Raw genomic sequence first — 20,710 nt, 5'->3', positions numbered from 1 at the left:
GATGCATGCACATGTAAAACCAGCCTAACTCATGCACATGCAAGGCCTTACTCCAGAAACTCAGTGATGTATTTTCTACTGCATTTTGACCACATCCAGGGATTGGTGTAGAAGTTCAGTGTTGGCGCCATGACATGCTGTTGATTTTTACCTCCATCTTCTTTGCATTTATGATTGTCATCATGTGGCATGTTAAATCTAAGAGAAAAACAGCAGTGAAAAGCAGAGTCAGTTAAGTGACAAATGTCAAGTATTTAGCATAGCAACAGTGTGAACTAAATGTAAGCAAACCCAAGAGTTTTTCCTAGATATGCTGCTGACAGGCATTACAGAATATATGCACATACTCCTAAGTGTCAACAAGCATTCCTCAAATGCAGGTCCTAGCGCTTGTCTGCAAAAAGCTACACAACATCCTGGTAAGCTCTCCACACATATTTAGCTGGAGGAAGCTTGAAGTAAGATGCTATTTCAGCTTTTCACTAACAGTTGTGATCCTGCAGGCGAGCTGGAGTTTGGTCCCACCACCATGAAAATAGCAAGAACTCTGGAATTAAGAGAAAGAGCCAAGAGTTGATCCAGGGGAATAAGTTTCTGAAAGAGACAAATGCCTTGAGCCCACTGACAACCTGAAATCCCTTGTGTGCACCCCATGTTGCCTGCCAAATGTTTTCTAATGCAGTTGAATACCTTGGGCCACGCTGATCCCTCATGCTGTTGGCTAAAGAGGGTCACACCAGGGATAGACTTGGCTCCTATGCTTATTGTGGCAGGTTTACAAACTGCCACCAAGCATCAGTATCAGCAGAAATCCACGCGACATTTGCAGCACATGACATATTGAAAAATACAGCAAATATGCTAACGGAGACAGAACGGCTTAAAGCGCTTTGCTGTTTGAAGTGGAGAAGGGGAAATGACCCAGTGTGATCCTGTGTCCGAAGGCTGGGGAGTTTATATCCCATTAAGATTACCTTCAATGAACCACCTTTCCCGCTCTGCCTGCTGTAAAAGAGCAAAGAGGCATTTCCTGCTCGGGAGCGCCGCTAACCCCTCTGGCAGCTCTGGGGCATTAGGGAAGGAATTAGCCACAGGTTAGGTGTGGGGAACACCAAACCTTCGGGGACTTTCCATCAGGAAATCTCATTTAAACAAATACTACTGTAGTTAAAAATAGACCATCTCAGCCAGCTCCCCATGAAGAAAAAGGGAGTTTAAAACAATAAGAGATTTGTTCCCAAGTACTCATCCGTCCCACACCTACAGACTGCCACTGCAAACCAGGCATGAGGTGGTTTGGGGCTGAACCAGCTAAGAGTTATAGCTGGGGGGTAATGGACTACGTGATCTGAGATGATTTTTCTCCCAACCACTCTGAAAAAAAGTCAAGATCAGTTAAAAGAAGTTTCCAGTGGAGAAGGTACAATCTTGAATGACAGCATCTCTTCTGGGAAGTCCAACAGCATGAGATTTTCCCTTGTGAAATAGTTAAGGAGGGGGATCAGTCTCACTTATACATCCTGATGTATAAGTGCCAGATGCCCTGAATAAATTCCTTCCTTCACACACAGCTGGGCTGCCTTCAGTAGCACCACATATGGCAGTGGGATGAGCTGTGGCAGGCTGAGGACCTGCCATCTGCGTGCAGATGTGAGAAGATGCAGTAATAAGGGACATCTGTTAGCACTCCTCCCTTGCCTGGGTGCTGCTTGGGGTACCCTGTCACTCATCCTCCTCAAACTGTGGGTCTGCTGGTTTTGCTGTTCTCAGATGGGCTCTGGAGCACTCCACCACCTCCCAGAGTCACAACACAACTTAATCTTCCTCGGTGGTGCATCTTCTACCCAAGTGTATTTGTCTCCTCTCAAATAATTAGGCCCAGCAGGTACCAAGTCCTAGCCTGGCTGGCAAGCCCTAGCTAGCATAAATCTTGGGCTATTTAAATGTAAATGTATTTACATAAAACATACACATGGCCAAGTTCATGTGCTATTGTGAAAGCAGTGCTCAGTCCGTTATCTTCACTAATCGAACAGCTCCTGTACGGGTCACAAACTGTGCCCAGCTCTGCCAGACCTAGGAGAGAACAAAGAGGTTTATGATAGGAAGAGAAATGTTGCCCATAGTTCAGCACAGGCAACTAACCTTGTCACTACAATAAAAGTTATTAAAAGACAAAGAAAAGGTTTTCCTTACCCAGAGTATCACATTTGTCGTGCGCTCTACAAATATCCTGTCTGAAAGCAGAGCAGACCTGACACATTAATTTTCAATGCAGCAGTGAGTTAAGGTACAAGCACAATAACAACAACAACAACATCCAAAAGCAATTCTTGGTCCTCCAACAGACCTTCTCATACTGGTTTGCCACATCATCCAGAGTCCAAACCAACTCCCTACTATAGTCAATGTTTTTGACCGTATGTTGAACCCACAGGCAGACTTTGGACAGTCCTGAAGTTCTCAAAGTCATCTACCACCATGGTGGAGACACTATCCCAATTCAGCTAACAGTTACACTGCTCCCACAACCATAAATGTCACTGCACCCACATCAAAACCCAAGCATTTCCCATAGCTGGATATATGACATGCTCACAGCCTCTCATATGTGACAGGCTACAGTTTTGACGAGAATATTCACCATACCTGGTAACAAGCACGGCTGTATCATGTTGAAGGTGACTCCCCTCAGGATGGTTCTGGGATTGCTGCCACTGGCAGAAGTTTTTTAGTGTTGTCTGGGCATTGTAAGATATTGCAGGACCATCCTAAGCAACACAAAGAAAGCAGGTATTTTAATTGAATAATGCAATTAATTGCAATACTCACTACAAATAACACTGTCAAACAGAAGGTGAAGAAAATCACTTCCATTACCTGTTCATTATGTATCACCACCAATTTCACAATAACAATATTAATCAAATTTCCAATGCTTGGGTCTTTGTAGATAGAAGCGACCTGATTCAAAAAGAAATATTCAGAATTATTGCTAACATTCAAGGAAAGAAACGACTAAGATAACACATTACACATTTTCCATTCTGCAACTGGTTTATTCCAGAGCTGCTCTTCTGCCACACTCCGTGCTCTGATGCTACTTGGAGAGACCTCCTGTCAGAAGCACAATTTCAGAATGAAGCAAACCTGCTGGTATTGCAGAAACCAAACATTTCCTTTTGCTTTAGAACACATTTCACCAAATTACAGGATCATTCTGCTCTGAGATACAACGACCACCAACCAAGACTGTCAAAAGCAACTTATTCTCTCAAGTGCCTCGTTTTAATGGGGATGGTTTTAAGCCACATATTCACTGCACTTCTACCCTTAAACAGAATGAAAATCCCTCCAGTGATGCAACTATGCCAGAGACTTCACTTCCAGTCACTCTGCACCTACAGAGCTGCCTGTTTGGGGATGGTACTACTGCATCCTAGTACCAGCAGCTACTAAAATGCTTGTCCTCTGCCTGGAAAGCCAACCCCAGCACTATGCTAAGGATCTAGGTGACCACAAGCTGTTTCTCCTTCCAACAGCAAGGGAAGGCAGACAACTGCATAATCTGCTAGCATCAGTCCTTGGAAGCACAGTTCCCAAAGTACCTTTTTAATTCAGTTGCTATTTCACATGGGCTTAAATAAAAAGAGTAGAGCACATGGACTAAAGGGCCAGTGATCTCTCTCATAATGCTTGGTGTTCGGAAAGCTGGAAGGTAGAGGTGTGGGAAGGATTAGGAAATGTGATGGGTCTGGGAAGAAAGACTACTCCAACCAGTGACTCCAAGCTTTACTCTAATCCCAGCAGTATCTCCATGCCTGGCCTAGGCAAACTGATGGTACTGCACATGAACACAGCAGAAAGGGTGCTCCGTGATGACTAGAAAATGATCCATGGGTAAATCTACTCCCTCTAGTCGAATACTCACTATTGACATTAACGTTAAGACATAGTGCTGTAGATTAGCTCCATGGTAGGCGACCATCCTGCTGTCAGCCACCACCATAACTTCCACAAACCGAGGATAGGAGAGAAACCGCTTTGTCCGCTTGTGGCTCTTCTTTTCACTGATGTTCCCAGTCTTGTTCCTATCTGCAGGAAACGAATTCACTTCCAGACTGTGTTTCAACATCTCCACGTCTGATAATAGGGTGCTTTCTGCCCACTGTCTTCTCCAGTGTTTCTGCTTGTTCTTTTTGTGACTGTGTTCATGATCTATGATTGAAAAGCAGACAAAAACATCAAGTACAGTCTGGAGTGAATGAAGTTAATACTTTATGCACGTTATGTTAAAATAGGTATTTTACATCAATGAAGAGTTAGCAGCCTCGTTCCAAACAGCTACCCAAACCAGAAGCACTCTGTGGAAGCCCACAATGTAATCCAACATCTAAGGCTTTTCTTAGTCTTTAAAGTAATCTTACAGAAGTCAATGGCACTTCAAGGTGGACACTCCCATGAAGGCTTCCCTGCAGAAGAGCTGTCTCCTTGCCCATGGCAGGAGGGATGGAGCCTAGGCTGCTGTTCAGTTTAACACGATGTGAGCCCCATGATGGTAATTAGCCACTGCAGCAACAATGTGAGGATTCTGGGCACGTCCAAGGTGGCCAGGAAAACACAGGAAACAAAGGTCCAAATCCTGTATTTCTAACTCAGGAATGAAGGATGGCAGGATTTGGCCTTCATAGTGAAGCAATTATATATGATTTATTTCTGTCTGTAACAATAACACGGCTGGGCTTCAATTCCCCCCCCTCCCTTTATTATTCTGTGCTACAGGAACGGTAAAGGTCATCTAATAGCACAGCTGCCACTGGCTAAAGAATAGAATTCAGGAAGTTTCACATATACTGCTTTTGATATTCAATTAGGCCAAACATAAAAGCAGCCTGAAAATATACTCCATGCTGATACAAAGACGACAAAGTGAAGAAGGAGAACAGGCAAATAAAACATATGGAACGTGTACAATTAAGATTTACCATCTGATTAGTATGTAATTATAGCATTATTTAAATGTAAGAGCAAAATCAGTCTTATTTGATGCCACTTAATTTTTAATCAGTTCATCATAGGAAGTAGCTAATTGAGTGTGATTCATCCATGAGAGACTGTTTGCTTCTGCATTTAATATAAAGCCAGATCTGAACTACTCATCTAAGACTTCAGGCTACAACCCTCACGTTCATTGTAGCTTTAGCTTAATTTCGTCATGGTGGTGAAAAATATCACATTTCCTTATCTGACCCATTGAGTAGGTTAGAGGAAGCATAATATTAGGGAACAAAGGAATACTCAATGCTCAAACAAGATCGAAATGATAGGAAACTTCTTAGCTATTTTTCCTGTGTAGTTTCCTCTTAGCATATTTTGTAATAATTTCCAAAAAAGGACATATAAAATACATTCTCCGATATCAAGGGCAGGCAAAGGCGGTCAGCCAGCTTCTACCTATCTGAAAAATACTATCCTATCCTATGTGTAAATAGGCAATAGAGTATTCAAGAATTAAATCCTGTTTACTCTGCACTACCTAAGTCCTATGAATTCCCTTCCCAGACCACCTTAATACAGCAGAGAGCCCGCAGTTATTTGAGTAAGAATTTGAGAAAGCCAATGGCATTTGTGGTTATAATTGGATTGCCCTAGTTCCTCTGCACTAATCAATGCCCTTGTCTTGGCAAGGTTCTGCTCTCATGCTGGCATGGCTTCGTGGGCAACCATGACATTATCCTGACTCATTCAGTGCCAATCAGTGCAGGAAGCCAACTATGCATACAAATAACTTAAAGGTGAGAAGACAACCAGATTGAGGAGCAAGTGCTAACAGCCCTTCCACCAACTCCCCTCCTCTCTGCGCCCTCAGCCAGTCCCTTAAATTTCCCTTTTAAATAACCAACTTAAAAAAGAAGCAGGTTTTCACAGAAAAAAAGCATTAAGGATAGGGAGATGATCAATAGAGCTCAAGTGAGGCTGAAGGCAAGGCTGCGGTGTGAAGGCAGAGCTCTGCATCATCCACTACCATGGCTCCATAGAGCCCCAAATGGGACCATGGGGCTCAGGCATCTTCTCCTCCAGCCTCCCAGGCAGATGGCAAAAGCAGTGGGAAAGGCAAAGGATTCTTTGAAGAGGCATTTGTTATACAGGAGGTATTTAAAAGTTGTTGATATTCATCAGTCTTGCACTGAAATCTTGCAGCCAGTGTTGCCACATGCTCAAAAACAACTCTCAAAACCCCCACCAAAACCCAAAAAACAGAGAGGTCCATGAAATGCCAGGTCTGGTTCCAGGAGCCCCAACCTGATGCACCATGCAGGACCACAGCCCAACAGAGCCAGCTATGCCCAGCACAGAGGGAAAACTACCTTTTTCCTGTTGCAGAGATCTGGCACAGTGTCGCAGAATCATTTAGGCTGGAAAAGATCCTTAAGATCATGAGTCCAATTGCTAACCTAACACTGCCAAGTGTCAGTACAGTATCAGTGCACTTCCCCTGGCCAGCACATACACCAAGTCAGCCCCATCATCCCTTCAAAAACTGATGTTATTTTCCACGTATGATTCACTCCAACACTTACAGCACACTATCTGGACAAGTCACGTACAGTATGTTTGCCAGCCTAGTTACTGTAAAACCAAGCACAAGCAAGCGGGGATGCATTACATGTAGAGCCACCCCTGGACTTTGACAGTAGTGAACTGTTATCTTCTCTCATCTTTCTAGCATATAACTACACTAAGAGATGGTGCACATTCACCTGTAAAAAATTAAACACTAATGGCAGGGCACTGCTCTCAACCCATCCATAAAACCCCCACCAGCATTAATGGGAGTTGCACACAGGCACTGCCAGTACTCCCTGTGCCTGATTCTGCTGATACCTTGGCTCTGTTACAATGGCCACAACAGTCATACCCTTATTGAATGGTGCGGCATACTGCCATTGAATCGAGCAGAAGTGAAAATCTCTCTTGTTACACAAGAAAACTGCAATTTTACAGTGACCACTTCCTATTGCCACACACAGCACCAAAAAAGGGTGTGATATTTTTCCACCTGATTTTGCCTTTTTTTTTTTTAGTTTCCTATTGTGTTAATATATCAACAGAAATCAGGAAGAAGAATGGTTTGCTTGGCAAGCTCTCAATCTCTGCAAATGGCCTGAAAAACATCTACCTACACATGGCGGGAATCAGTTCGGTTGAAGCAATAAAACATTTGCTTCAACCTGAAGAAAAAACAAAGCCCAGTAAGTAGACCAACACTTTAAACCCATGCAAACTACACATCAATAATTCAAGTATTAGGTGAGTCTATGCACTGATTCAACAGTTTATATTCATTCAAGAGATGGCTAAAATGCTGCTGGAATAACGTCCATTTAACAGCTGGCTTTACTAACATATTCTATGGTGTTTGCACTGCCTTTAGACAGAGCCGAAGGTCTATGTTCATTTTTCTTTCTGATTGGTTTCTTCTTTGTTATGTGGAGCTTTAAAAAGAGACCCAATCCTGTGACAGGGATATTCCTTCTTGATGGCATCTTCCCACTTGCACTAGAAGCCTCAGCCCAGAGCCCACTGAGCTGACTTATCGATGATTCCTGCTGATTAACGGATTTTGGATCTATCCCAAGGGAGAGGGCAGGCGAGATTCAGGCCCTACAGCGGTACTTTGCCTGCACTAAAGGGTGACAGGGCAGAGCCAGGGACTGCTTTTGAAACAGTAGCTATTGTTACGCTAAAACCAAAAATTAAAAGAGAGAGCGATCGCTTATCCCAACAGTTCTAATCCTTTCCATTTCTACATTAACTTGTCCTTAGAATAGAAAACAATTTGCACAATTAAACAAGACGTGACAATTCAAGCAATTCCAGTTCAGCTCCAAGTTCATGAGAGCTGCACATGGCAGGGGGAAAACAACCATAAAAAAAAAAAAAAAAAAGACATAAAAGAGAAAGAGAGAATGAGTGGGGAAATAATCTATTTCTTGAGCTAATAACATTAACAACTACTCCCAGCTAGAAATGGAGCATGGTCCTTTCAAACCAACTTACTATCAGACCTTTCCTGAATGTGTGACCTAGGATATTTAGCACAAAGTTTGCTGCTCAGCGGTTGGCCCATAGCACCCCTAGACCTGCTCTGATCCATCTGCACAGCTGATAAAACCATCATCTGGAAGTTAATTATTTATTGCACACCTCCAGTCAGTGTGTGATCTGCAGGAGCCACAGCAGCAAACCTTGCTCAAACGCTCTGGTACAAGCTCCAGTTGGCTGGTCTGAATTCGCTGCCTGTAGCTGGTAAAACAGCCGCCACTGAAGTGAGTGCCACCATTTGGAAAAGAGAGGCAAGGGGAAAAATAGGTCTTCCTCATGCAGAGGTCATATTGGCTGAAATAAAACCATATTTTTAGGCTCTTCTTGCCAGGAAATGGGGTGGAAACTGGCTCCCCTTGAAGATCCAAACAGGTCCTAAGCTGGACCAAAGGATTTTTTTCAGCCTTAGGTCTGCTTTAATTCTGTATTAAAATGTTTTATATCTCTATCTTTCAATATATAGATAGAAAGGGGAAACAGGCTTTAGAGTTGAGATCAGTGACCTACATCAGAAGGGAAATGAAGGATCTGGGCCGGCCAGGATCCAAGAGAAAGATATTCTGCACCGAGGGTAGAAATGAAAGTTTGCCCAATTATCCTAATCTGCAAACTAGAAAGTGTTCAAATGCAAATTAATCTGAACCTACTTAAACAGAGAGATCAACTGGAGTTTCAACCTTCACCAGCAAGAGCTAGACAAAACTTCATAGATCAAACTTTCACGGTTGGAACTATTGAAAATGCAGTAAAATATCACACCTTTCACAAATGCCACTATTAGACCAACACAAAGGAGAAGTAGTTTAATTTTGCCCATATTGTTCATGCTATAGTCTGGGCTCAGAAAAGTTGCCTCCCAGACTGTTCCAGGAGCATCAAAATATTGGGCTTCTACAGAGAAGTCTTCTTTGCTACTAAGAGAAATGTTTCCATGAACAGATCACAACCCCTCACGACCCAGGAACACCTTGTTAATTTTCTCACCTTCCTCCACTTTGAACATAGTACATGCACTTTACTAAGTGGTTTCCTAGATATCCAACTGGAGCAATGTTCAGACTCTCAGAAAGGCCCATCCCCAGGAGTACGTACTGCTGAAGGTGAATCCATGTCAAACCCAGGGCCTGGAATCTGTGTTTGTAACCTATGAAAATACTCTTTAAGGCCAGAAAGCAACGCTACAGAGCCATAAGCAGCTTAGACTGGCAGGAAGCATCACTGATACAAAAATCAGCAGTCCCACTTCCATTCACCCACTGCCGCTTGTGGTGGCTTTGGCTATAAAGACTCCAACCTTGGAGCTGCCAAAGCTCAAGGCGATGCTAAACTCACCTATGTCTTTCAGGGTTATCCTGCCTTTCTTCCTGCTGCTTGAACCAGAATGCTTGAGAACCATGGACTTGTAATTAGCACCAACCAACTTCCCTCAGTAAGAAAATATTCTCTGTTTTTATACCACGCAAGCACCAAAGACCACACATGCTCCAGACATTTCCTTTCCTGATGATGTATGTCAGAATGCATTCCAGCTTTAAAGAATTCTTTTCTGCCTAAGGTAAAAAGTTGTATGTGAAAGCAGCTATCAATTTCACACAGTAGACAGAAACCAGATTAATGAACAAAACAATAAATTGCCTCTTTAAGAAAGCAGATAGTAACATGTGAGCTGAGCATGTGGCAGAAAATGATTCAAGATCATCTTACAGAAAAGAAATAACTAAATAACTGCACCTCACAACCGCAAGGCACAAAAGCACCATTGAATTGGTTCAAAATTGATTTAAGGTATGGCTGACAGAAAGCTACAGTGCTGAAAGTCACTGATACCAGTTTCATAATCCACTGGTTCAGGAAGAAAAATAAACTAGCCCTGTAGAATGACTAAAAAAACATGGCAAAATATGCTTGAAAACCACCCTGATACTTCAAGGGGCTGGGCAGATTGCTAAGTACATCCCAGTGTTTCACCTATGAGTAGACATATCTGAGCCAGGCTGTGGGTCAAACCAGTAGGAATATACCATGGGCACACCAACATACACTGGTGGTATTTCAGCGTATCAGGAAAACAGCCAGAGCTGCTGCTTTCGGCACTGCCAGGGCTAATTAAACCTATTTGCCTGCAGAGGTCTAGAGGTTGCACTTGCTGAACCTGACTTCTGCTTTGCAAGTCACCGGAGCACCTGAACTCCCAAGCTTGTTTGCTTGCTTTTAGTGCAACTCCCAATGCATAACAGTCGCAAGTGCACCAACCTGTTATCCATGCCCATGTCTAGTGATACCTAGGAGGGACCATGTCAGCAGGAACAACACTGAGATCACCACAACTTTGTACTAAACTTGGTGAAAGATAAAAAGATCAGAAAAAAATATCCCATTAGAAGAAAAGAAACTTCAACTGGCCACAGGGATGTTGGTATTGATAATATAGGCACGTGGAAAGAGAATTATAAAATCACTGAATGGTTTGGGTTGGAAGGCACCTTAAAGCTCATCCAGTTCCAGCCCCCTGCCATGGGCAGGGACACCTTCCACTAAAGCAGGTTGCTCCAAGCCCCGTCCAGCCTGGCCTTGAACACTGCCAGGGAGCGGGCATCACAGAATAGTCAGCCTGTTTACTTTCAGTAGTATGGAAAGGACCAAAGTGATACCTCCCTGCTTCCCCCACCTGCCCATGTTCGTGCATGTCCACATAGATGATGTAAAAGTAGATGAAAAAACACAATTACATCCATTTTGATTCCAGGAGAATAATTTAACTCTCTTCACTTACCATGTCTAAGTGCAAAACAATAACCAAACAATAATGAGTTGTTTAGCCACAATCTTGGTCTTCCACTATTAGGGTACCAGACTTGATACATTTTTAATACTAACAACAAGATAATTCATGCACCTCACTTGTAACTCACACTGAGAAATCTTAAAACAAAACCACAGTATGGGATCTGCATTATTGGCTGTAATCAGATTTTTTAACCAAAGTCAGTCTAATACCTTATTTCACTTGCCAGCACCACAGCAAGACAGCACAAACATCCCAGCCTGATCCCTTCCTAAGTCAGTATGGGAAAAGCTTATGTTTGACATCCCAGGCCCATCTGACCAAGTACGAGTTGGCTGTCACTGTGCTACTACCTCAATAGGAAGCCAGAAATAGAATTAATTACATTAGCATATGGGACTTGTGACGTAACCCTCTCATTTGCTGGTTTTGGGAGGGAAGGAAACCTGAAATAATTACTATCTTACTATAAATTACAATTCACTTCCTTAAGATGAGAAACTTTTCTGAAGGAAAGAACAAAGTCAATGTTTTACCCTGAGGCCAAAAGCAAAGCTGACAGCTTAAACAGACATTTGAAAAAGCACAAGGATTGCTCAACCTGGAAGCAAAGGCTTAGGAAAACCTCCCTGCAGACCTCCTGCAACCCCAAGGCTACGTGAGACCCAGCAGCACAGAATTTGCCTGACGACCTGCCTGGAAACCAGACACCTAGAATGTGACATTCTGCTGGATGGAGGAGTTGAAAACCAAAGTAAGGTCATAGAAGCAAGACAAATGGTCCAAAAGAAATAGCAAAAGCACTCTAGACCAACAGCTTGACTGCAAAGGATCTGGGATTTCACTATGGACCAGTCACCACAACACAAACATCAAGTCTTGTGGAAAAGGCATTCCTGCCTCAAACCTGCTATAAAATAAGAATGTAACGCGTATAAGTGGTCTGAAGAATGAGTATGAAATTTTCCACCTCTGGCCTGCTTGGCCACAGCCCCCACCATTGTCAGTTCTAACACTGGATATATACCTCAAATCACAGTGCAAGAGCTTATCATCTACCTGAACCAACGAGAGACCATGATACATAGAAAGGGACAAAGTCAGGCTTTAGCCATGGTGCCAGACCCCCAACACATCCTCCCCCATGCCACCTCTCGGTCACAACACTGGTAACACATTAACAGACCCACTCTCTGTCAACCTCAACCTGGCCACCTCTTCTCAAGCACATGGGAACACGGTGGCAGAACCATCGTCTACTTGTGCCATGGGTTCACCAATGACTCTCTGTGCATCTGGGTGGCACTGGGAAGGAGATGACAACCATCTGTATGGCTGAGCAGGCTGGTGCTAATTATCATGCAGAAAGAAGATCACAATCATGGGGCTGGCAGCACCATTTGTTTGCTCGAGACATAGGGCAGCACTCCTTTGCTCTGGGGCTCCCCAGTGTCACCTTCAGCATGAAGGGTTGTCACATTTACTATGAAAGGGTAATCTATTACAAATTACTCATTAATGCAACTGAAAAATCAGTGACATATTACTGATTAAGCCCGTGTCACGCTAGCTCGGCGGTAACACTTGGTTCATGCTGCTGATCTGCCACGTGCTTTTTACAGCAACCTTCTCAACACAACTTACACGCACACAGCTTCTTTTCTCCTCTTCACCCAGATGAGTACACAGGCCTTGCTTTTTTGGAGCTGCTGTGCACATGTGCTGCCTCCTGAGTAGTCCAAGTGCTTTAACGCCTTGCAGCTAAATACCCAGTTGCAAATTTGAGACCCTTTTACATCCGTTTCTGGCAGGTTCTGGGACACGTTAAGCCCCCAGGCTGTGCCCAGCAGCTCTCTGTGCTGGTAATGCATGTGGGTTTTGGAAAGCAACTTCAGCAGCTGAGTCACTGGGCTTTCCCACCTCTGCCGGAAGCCAGCTCTGCCCAGGTAAGATCTGCTTTGTCCTGTGCTCCTCTGAGCCCGCTTCCAAAACCTCACCACCTCAGCACAAATCGCTGGAAGGCCTCTTTGCTGGCTGCAGCCCCTTGGCTCTCCTCCAGAAACAGGAAAAGCTCTAATCATCTTCCTACTAGTTTGGCACCATCGGAGTGTTATTGCTGCTTCTGCATGAGGAGTTTTGCCCGTGGTGGATATTCCCGCTTTAAGCACTCTCATTAAGGAGCCAGGACTTTGTGCAAGATCCTCACACGCAGCCTCAGAGCCCACATCTGACACACTAGCCTCAGGATGGGCACAGCTGACCAGCAACAAGTCATGGGAATAGCTAATGCTCGCTAAAGGTTTAGTCCTTGATTCATTCATCTCAGCCACCAGTGGGTCTTGAATATAAAAGAATTATGAAACAGGGAGGTATTTGACTAACAAAGCTGGGAAGGAAACAGAAAGCACAGATCAGGAGAGGAGCAAAATGAATGCAGTGGGAACAAACAAGGAGCTGCCAAAAAGAGTTCATTCAGGAGTCCCACAACAGGGTCACAGTAAAAGCAACAAGGAATTGGCAAAGTTCGGAGCAATGAAATAGCTGAGCATGCAGCACAAGTGGGGAGACAAGAAAGCCCAACTCTTGCATTTATAGTCATGGACATGAGGCAATTGTGGCTTGGTGCCACCAGGCAGGTGAAGGCCACATCTACCTCAGAACAAGGGGTGGCCAACAGGTAGAGTGGTTGAGTATGATTGAATAAAATGCTAAAGCTATCACAAAACCCAACAAAACTGGAAGACAAGAGCTCCAGAGAAGCCAACAACCAAAATATACCTATAAACATATCCATGACAGAAAACATAGGAAATGTGAGAGAAAGGAAAGGTGGCAGAAAGGGACACAAGACACAGAGCAAGAGGTGGCCCAAAGTGGTTTATTCAGGTGATGACCAGAGGCAGTGTCCTGTTGGCATCTGGAGTTGGACATCCCTCTGCTACACTAAACCTTTGGGGTTTCACATGGAAACCAGTGGGTAGGGATGGCTGTTGTGCTCCTGGTAGGAGGTCAGACTGGATGGGGGGGTCAGATTGCTGCTGCTGGCCCCCCATTACCGGCCGGCACAGAAGGACACAGCTCCCTGCAGTGCTGCAGGATGCAGCTACGCGCCTTTTATCATCGGAGTCAGATTGTTCCTCCGCGGGGCGCAGGAAAGCTCCACTCTCCAGCTTTGCAATGAGCCACTTCCTTTTCGTCTTTTTTTAGGATCAGAATTTCTTTTCCCTTCCTCCTCCACCTCAAAAAAGCGGATATTTAATAATTTGGATCGGAAGAGCTTGCTATCGTGAAGCGATGGGTGGTAGCGGCGCTGCACCTACTGACATCACGCTCTCGACCTGGCCAAGTCTTCATCCCATCAGGGCTATTCAGTAAAACGCAACTAATTATTCTGCCAGATTCTCGACCAGATGACAAATTGATTCACGGCACTAACTAAAAGAAGGGAAGGAGGAGAAATTGCACCATTTCCTATGACTGAAACTACATTAACCTGTTACCCCAAGGAAAACTTTGTCAAAAGCTTTTATTGCGGCGGCTGAGCTATACACCAGACGCTGAAGTGCAGTGCCAGGAGACCCTGGTGTTGTGCTATGAAAGTTCATATGCAGACCACAGTTTGCATTCGATATCCATCAGCATTCAGAGAAGAAAGGCCTTTTTTCAGAACATCTGCAGTGTATCTCATATGTCAGAGGACCCAAAACCGTTATCAGAAATGGCTAATTAAAACTTCTACAGAAAATCAAATACCTGTTTTTCTAAGCTGACCTGAGAATGCTGAAAACCAAAAGTAACACCAGGGAGACCGCTGGAAATGAAAGCTTTTACTCAACCTGTCAGTCAACTCACACGGGAGACTTTTCCTGGATACTGCAAGAAGTCTATAATGACATCATCATGGCAAGGGCACACCAGTGTGTTGTTTATTAATCATTTCCAGGAAGAAGACTATCAGAAAGCTGTTCTTAATAGCCCCACTGCCCGGCAATGCAGGCTCCTTGCTCACTGCAGGGTGGGTACGTAAGATTTCCCTTGCATGAATTTTCTCTTTGAGCAAATTTCAATCCCTGCCAGATGCCTGCAAAGCAAATGCACCTTTTCACGCGTTCTTCTCAGTGGATTCACACAACACCCTACAGCTCTAACAAACTCCCCCAAACTCTTGTGAACCATTCTTCTCTGGTAGGAGTGACAGATGCACTCTGTCCAAAACACTGAGTGCTATAGCATCTTGTTTTTTCTCCTCTGCTCCAAAGACATGTGAGATACATTCTCTCCACCAGACATAACTCCAGGGGAAACACCAAGGTTCAGCATTGTCCAAGCTGCCCTGCACTTGCTACTTAAATCAAGTAACTGAGACTTCTTCACCATACATCATTCCTTTTCAAAACCTTAGACAATGGTAAAGGAGAGCAATGGAGAGGAAGAGGACAAGAAAGACTGCCACACCTATTTGGAACCCTTAAGCTTGTACTTGAGAGGTGAGATCTCCTTCCACTACATGAAGCAACTGTGAAGAGCAAGGAAGCAAATACAAGCACGAGGCAAAGCATGTTGGAAAAGAGGAGAGATATACACCACAAAGGTAATATCACAAATGGAGCATTATTCTTGTGAGTCATGATCCAGAAGAATAATACCCTCAATAGAAGCTATGACACAGTGGGGTGAAATAAGGCAGGCTGTTACAACAACGTAGAGTGAAGTCCACAAGCCAAAGTCAGAGCCCTCCCAGCTACCTTGGATTCAATGAGTCCTGTGATCTGCTGCTCCGTTCCTCCAAGGGCTACTGATGCAATGTGCCAGATTCCGTGTTTCTTTCCAACTGTTCTGAGTCTCCTGCATCTGATCTCAAAGAAGGGAGCAGAAACAGCTGGAAGAGAGAAACCAGAATGGCATAGTCCAGCAGCAACCCTTGGAAGAACAAACAACGACGGCCTTGTGAGAGGTACCATTGTCCCCCAGCACGTATGCCTGCATGTGGACATGTGTCCACATGTTTTCTAGAAGAAAAACATGTTGCTAGTGCATCAGCTCTGGCTGGCCACAGAGCACCAGAGCATCTTCTGGCTTAGCACGATCAGTTCAAGCTGAACAGACTGACAACTCAACAGCACAGCCACTATGCACAGTCATGGGTGCCAAACGAGTCACGCGTGCCAAATGCAGCCTGAGTTTGGCGTCACGCTTCTCTTCCAGTGGTACTTTTACTCCCTGAACAACTCCACCTACTTTGCAGCACATGAGCGGCTTGCAGCCTGCGCAAGGGAAGCCAGTCAAGGTCTACTCTGTTTAGACTTTAAAGCTCCTGTAGATCTAGCTGCAGGCCAAAGGAGGAGGGCAAAACAGCAGGTGAAACAGGAGAGAACTTAGTTATTTGCTGCCAAAGGAGAGGATTAGTTGTGAAAATCAGGAAGTCAAGGAAGCAGAGAGCAGCAGGAGGCCACTGCAGATAATAGGGACAGTAGGAGCAAGGCTATTGCTCACCAAGGCAAGTGAAGGGGAGATAAAAGCTTGTGCTCTTTCATATGTGCAACAACTAGAAAGAGGGAGTGAGGAGGTCATGGAGATGGTGCTGGTGGAGGAAGGGCCATGAGGGAAAAAAGCCTTTGAAAATGAACCATGGAAAAGTGATTAATAAGGGAAGAACTGTCAGGGTTGGTGTTAGGACCTTCTCATTTCCACTAGAAAAAAATAAGACATTGCAAATCACAAACACATTTGGGGAGGGAAGACCAGGATCACAGCAAGACTAAGAAGTCATTTAAAGGACAGAAACAGAAATTCAGACAGAGAGCAAATTAGATTAGGATGGTTAGGAATTACACGTAGGAGAGGACAGAATGCAAGTTGAAAGGTTCATGGGACATTTAAGGCAAGAGAGCCCAAAGGATCTCTTGCCAGCCTCACAGCAGGGATAAAAAGGAAACCTAACATTCTTCCTGACCACAACTTCCTTCTAACTCATTACTAGAAAGCACAGACACACCACATCGCTCCAGGACAGCAGTAGCACCGCGAGCCCGGCCCTAGCTCACACAGTACCATTCCTAAAGGGCTCCCTCAACTCTACATCCCTTCTGCCCCACACAAACCTACTGTTTTTACTGCATATGAGTTCCCTTTCATAGGTGCCAAGTCACCAAGAGCAGTTAACAGAACAAGTACCTGGAGTATCGCAAGTCTGCCTGTCCCCCGAAGAGTTCATTGGAGGTGTCCGGTGTCGGTAGACTAGATGTGGTTTATTGTGTTCTTCTTCATACTCCTGTTCTTCAAGCGATAGCAGTGGCTCTACAAAATAGTCCCCATCGTCAGACTTGAAGGTGCCTAGCTGAAAGGGACCAGAGAGGAGCAGGCGGTTAGCTTCGGGCAATGACAAACCACAGAGCAGGATTACCCAACACAGTGAGTGGTTAATGAGGGAGTGCCTGGTTCTGCAGTGACCCATGTGAGCTCCAGGTCCCATCACACCCACACCAGGCTGCACTGCTCCCTGCAGCCATCCCACTGCAACTTACAGAAAGCAAATTACTAGTCCATAGGCCAGAAGCACAAGAGAGGCATGCCTACCAGACCCTGTCCCTATGTCAGTGACATTTACCACGCCACCCCTGCCCAAGGGGAGATGGTGCTGCAGTATGTTGGGGGCCTCAGTGCAACCCCATCGCTCTCCCTGTGATGGGGTTTAAGGCTTTAAAACAGGCTTTAAACCCACGTGTAAGGACCAGAGGGAGGTGTCCAGCCACTGAAATCCCAGTTTATAATAAAACACCAACACTCCTAGTTGCATATGACTATGAATGTAAGGATTTGGAAAGTAAACAAAAAGATATCTAAGACTAAGAGACATCCTAGGGTGGGATGCATGACCAGTAACTGAGAGGGAAGCCTGCCCATGCACACATGCACTAGTCGGAGTGAATGCGCTCACCCAGGGGAGCAACCAGACCAGATGGAGACAGCAGAGACTCCCCTGGTAGCACCTGGGACAGGCACCCGGGGTGCTGTACAGCACCACAAGGATGATCCCTGCTAGGAGCTTCTCCTCATCCCTTTACCAACATCCCCGTGCAGAGCAGGGCACAGGATGGCAGGAGGAGCTGCGAGGCAGCCTGCCTTCATCACCCACCGGGCCATGCCCCTGCCCTGGGGTGCAGAACGGCTCTGGGATCAGCGTTGCAGGGAGCACCCATCACCCCTTTGCAGCCCTCGCCACCACTCCAGACACAGGCGGGTGTCCATGCCCGGGCTCTGACCCGCTGACCTCCCCGCCGGGGTGCCGCTGGGTGGCAGTTTCTCCCCCCAGACCCGCGGAGCAGCAGGAGGGTTTCACCCGCTGCCAGAACCCGACGGAACGATAAAAGCGGGGTGGGAGAAACCCCCGACCGGGACAAGGCGGCGCCGCCAGCCCCATCCCGGGGGCGGGGGGAAGGGGCCGTCCCCATCCCAATGCCCACCCCTCCCTCGCCCCGCTCCTCCTCCGTGCTTCCGCCCCGGCGCGCCGCCGCTGGGCGCCCGGCGGGGTCGGGGCCGGGACGCGGGTCTCACCATCCCGGAGCAGAGGCTGATAACGGCGGTGTGCCGCGGGCGGGCGTTGACGTGCCCCCGGTAGAAGCAGTGCTTCACGTCGGCGTCGGCCGCCTCGGCGTACAGGCGCCGCTGGTCGGCGGTGGGCTCTCCCAGGAGGCTGACGGTGAAGAGCGGGGCGATGAAGGCCGAGCTGGCCGTCAGGTTGAAGAGGAACTGCTGCCCGAAGGCGGAGAGCCTGTAGTGTGCCTTGGGGGAGGCGGCGGAGGCGGCCGTCCAGGCGTCGGGGGCAGCGCTGGTGCTCCGCCGCCGCCGCCTGAAGTGGACATCGGTGGGGAAGGGCTCGCCGAACTCATTCACCCGGGTAGGAGTCACGATCTCGTACTCGCTGAGCTTCTCCAGCAGCTTGGCTGCAAGAGAAGAGAACCTCATGCCCTTGAGTGGGGAGGCCGAGCCTCCTACCCCTCGAGGGGGCAGCAGACCAGCACCCCCCAGTTCCCCAACCCCAGCACCCTATTACCTTGCCTGGGGTGCAGCTTCTGCCTCCTCGCTCCTATCCTCAAGCCGTCGATGAAGAGCGTGGTGAGTGCCAGCGCCAGCGGCGCCAGCTGCATGGTGCTGCGCGCTGTCCTCAGAGGAGAGCAGCCTTCCCCACTTCTCTTGGCTCTTCTTTTCCTCCTTCTTCTTCCTCTCTTTCCCCTTCCCCCACCCCCCTTTTTTTTTATCCTTCCTTTTTTTCTTCCTTCTCGCCCCCTTCTCCCCCCTCCCCGCCCCCCGGAGCGCGGCCGGGGGAAGGCGCCGGAGCCGGGCGGCGTTAGGGGCGGGCGGGCCGGCGGGGCGCGGGGCGCCGGGGGCCGCGCATGGTGCGCGGGGGGCGGACGGGCCGGGACCGACACCGACGGGCCGGGACGGGGGATCCGGCCGCCCGCCCGCCTGCCTGCTTCTCCCTCGCTTTCCGCCTCTCCCCCCGTCGGGCTGGTGGACGGGGCGCTCCCGGGAGCCAATTTAAGGGGCCGGGCTCCATAGATCAAGCAGGAGGAAAGATCCCGCCCTGCAGGAGAAGGGACAGCCCTTCCTCTCTCTCTTTCTCCCCCCACTTCCAACATGTCACTTTCTTTCATTCCCGAGGAACGCCGGAATCGCAGGTTTTCGCCAAGAAAAGCCCTCGCTGGCGCGGGACGGGATGGGATGGGATGCGGGGGCTCAGCCGCGGCCCCCGCTGCTCCCCACCGATGGATTTAAGAAGGCGAAGTGGCCCGGGCAGAGCGGCACCGGCTGCTGCTGGGCTTCAAGGTCCTGGGGGAAGAGCGACCCTGTCACTCGCCGGGAGGAGAGCCGAGCTTTCTTGCATAATTGATGCTTTTCCTTCTTTCAAGCAGTCTGAGGGAAAAGAAAGATTATGTCCTTATCTGAGTTTATTTTGGTTTACAATTTGGAAGTTTTTCTATTAAAATCTAAGACAACCTTTAGAGCTCAATGTAATTAAACATTGTCTTCTACCCTTCCTCAAACCAAAAGCCGAAACTTTAGTTTTAAAGTTCTTCACTTTCTTCACTTGACTTTGGGACAAAGAACAAATGAGTGTTTGCTGCAGGAAGGTAAAGCATTAAAATACATCCATTCAGAATCCACTTCTGGCAAAACAGCACCTCCTGGCTCTTCTAAACTAGCTGGTGAAGCCAGACAAACCTCAGCCATTAGCAGTAAATTATTAATTTGGTACAATGAATATAAACCTCAAAGTAAGCAAAGCATCACCTGCAAAGCCGTGTGTCTTTAACTGCTCGTAGTCAGGCCCTTGGCCGCAGCTCAGCACAGCAGGGCATGGTGCAGGAATCCTCCATGCTGGTGGAGACCCAAGTCAAGTCATCACACCTTTAGGGTAAGGCATAATGGCACGTAACCTCCCAGCATGGCATTGTGCCCACGCTTACAAATCATGCTTAATTCAAGTCTTGGATGCTTACAATAAGATAACTCACCCATGTTGGCTTCGGGGGCTTGACAAAGCTGGGATGCTTCCAGACTTGAGTTGCCTCGCGTGCAGCCAGCTCCAAGAACAGCGTTGGGTCTCCTCACTGTGTCTAGTCTTAGGGTTGGTGTGAGTATGGCTGTAGCTGCCTGATGGTCCCCCAGGTCTAAGAAGCAGAGGCAACTCCCTGCTTCCACTCTGGGTGTGCAGGAGCAATGATGTGCCTCTCCTGGTACATGTCATCCATTGCCAGGAGCAGCTCTTCCCAATAACCAAACATAGTTGTATCTCTGTGCACTCACCTGATCATGAGC

The 20,710-nt window shown here is 46.9% G+C and overlaps 1 protein-coding gene across 4 annotated transcripts in view; it reads right to left on the bottom strand.

Moving 5' to 3' along the window:
- Window positions 1–20,175, bottom strand: part of ADAMTS9 (ADAM metallopeptidase with thrombospondin type 1 motif 9) — an 83,078-nt gene extending 62,903 nt beyond the window's left edge. For 3 of the 4 annotated variants that reach the window (XR_003993701.1, XR_003993700.1, XM_030501181.1), the window contains exons 1-9: window positions 18,945–20,175; window positions 18,446–18,834; window positions 17,066–17,228; window positions 3,932–4,218; window positions 2,881–2,964; window positions 2,650–2,771; window positions 2,197–2,237; window positions 1,971–2,076; window positions 52–198 (exon numbers count right to left, since the gene is read on the bottom strand). Coding sequence is in view for 2 of the 4 variants with exons in the window: in XM_030501181.1 (XP_030357041.1) it covers window positions 52–198; window positions 1,971–2,076; window positions 2,197–2,237; window positions 2,650–2,771; window positions 2,881–2,964; window positions 3,932–4,218; window positions 17,066–17,228; window positions 18,446–18,834; window positions 18,945–19,545 (1,940 nt within the window). In the remaining 2 variants the exon portion in view is untranslated. Of the gene's footprint in view, window positions 1–51; window positions 199–1,970; window positions 2,077–2,196; window positions 2,238–2,649; window positions 2,772–2,880; window positions 2,965–3,931; window positions 4,219–15,636; window positions 15,771–17,065; window positions 17,229–18,445; window positions 18,835–18,944 lie in introns of those variants that run through there. The other variant, XM_030501182.1, reaches the window with a different exon arrangement.
- Window positions 20,176–20,710: the final 535 nt, after the last annotated feature.

The sequence above is a fragment of the Strigops habroptila genome, chromosome 11, assembly GCF_004027225.2.
Source record: "Strigops habroptila isolate Jane chromosome 11, bStrHab1.2.pri, whole genome shotgun sequence".
In the NCBI taxonomy this organism is placed as follows: domain Eukaryota; kingdom Metazoa; phylum Chordata; class Aves; order Psittaciformes; family Psittacidae; genus Strigops; species Strigops habroptila.
This window is presented reverse-complemented; position numbering and strand designations above follow the sequence as displayed.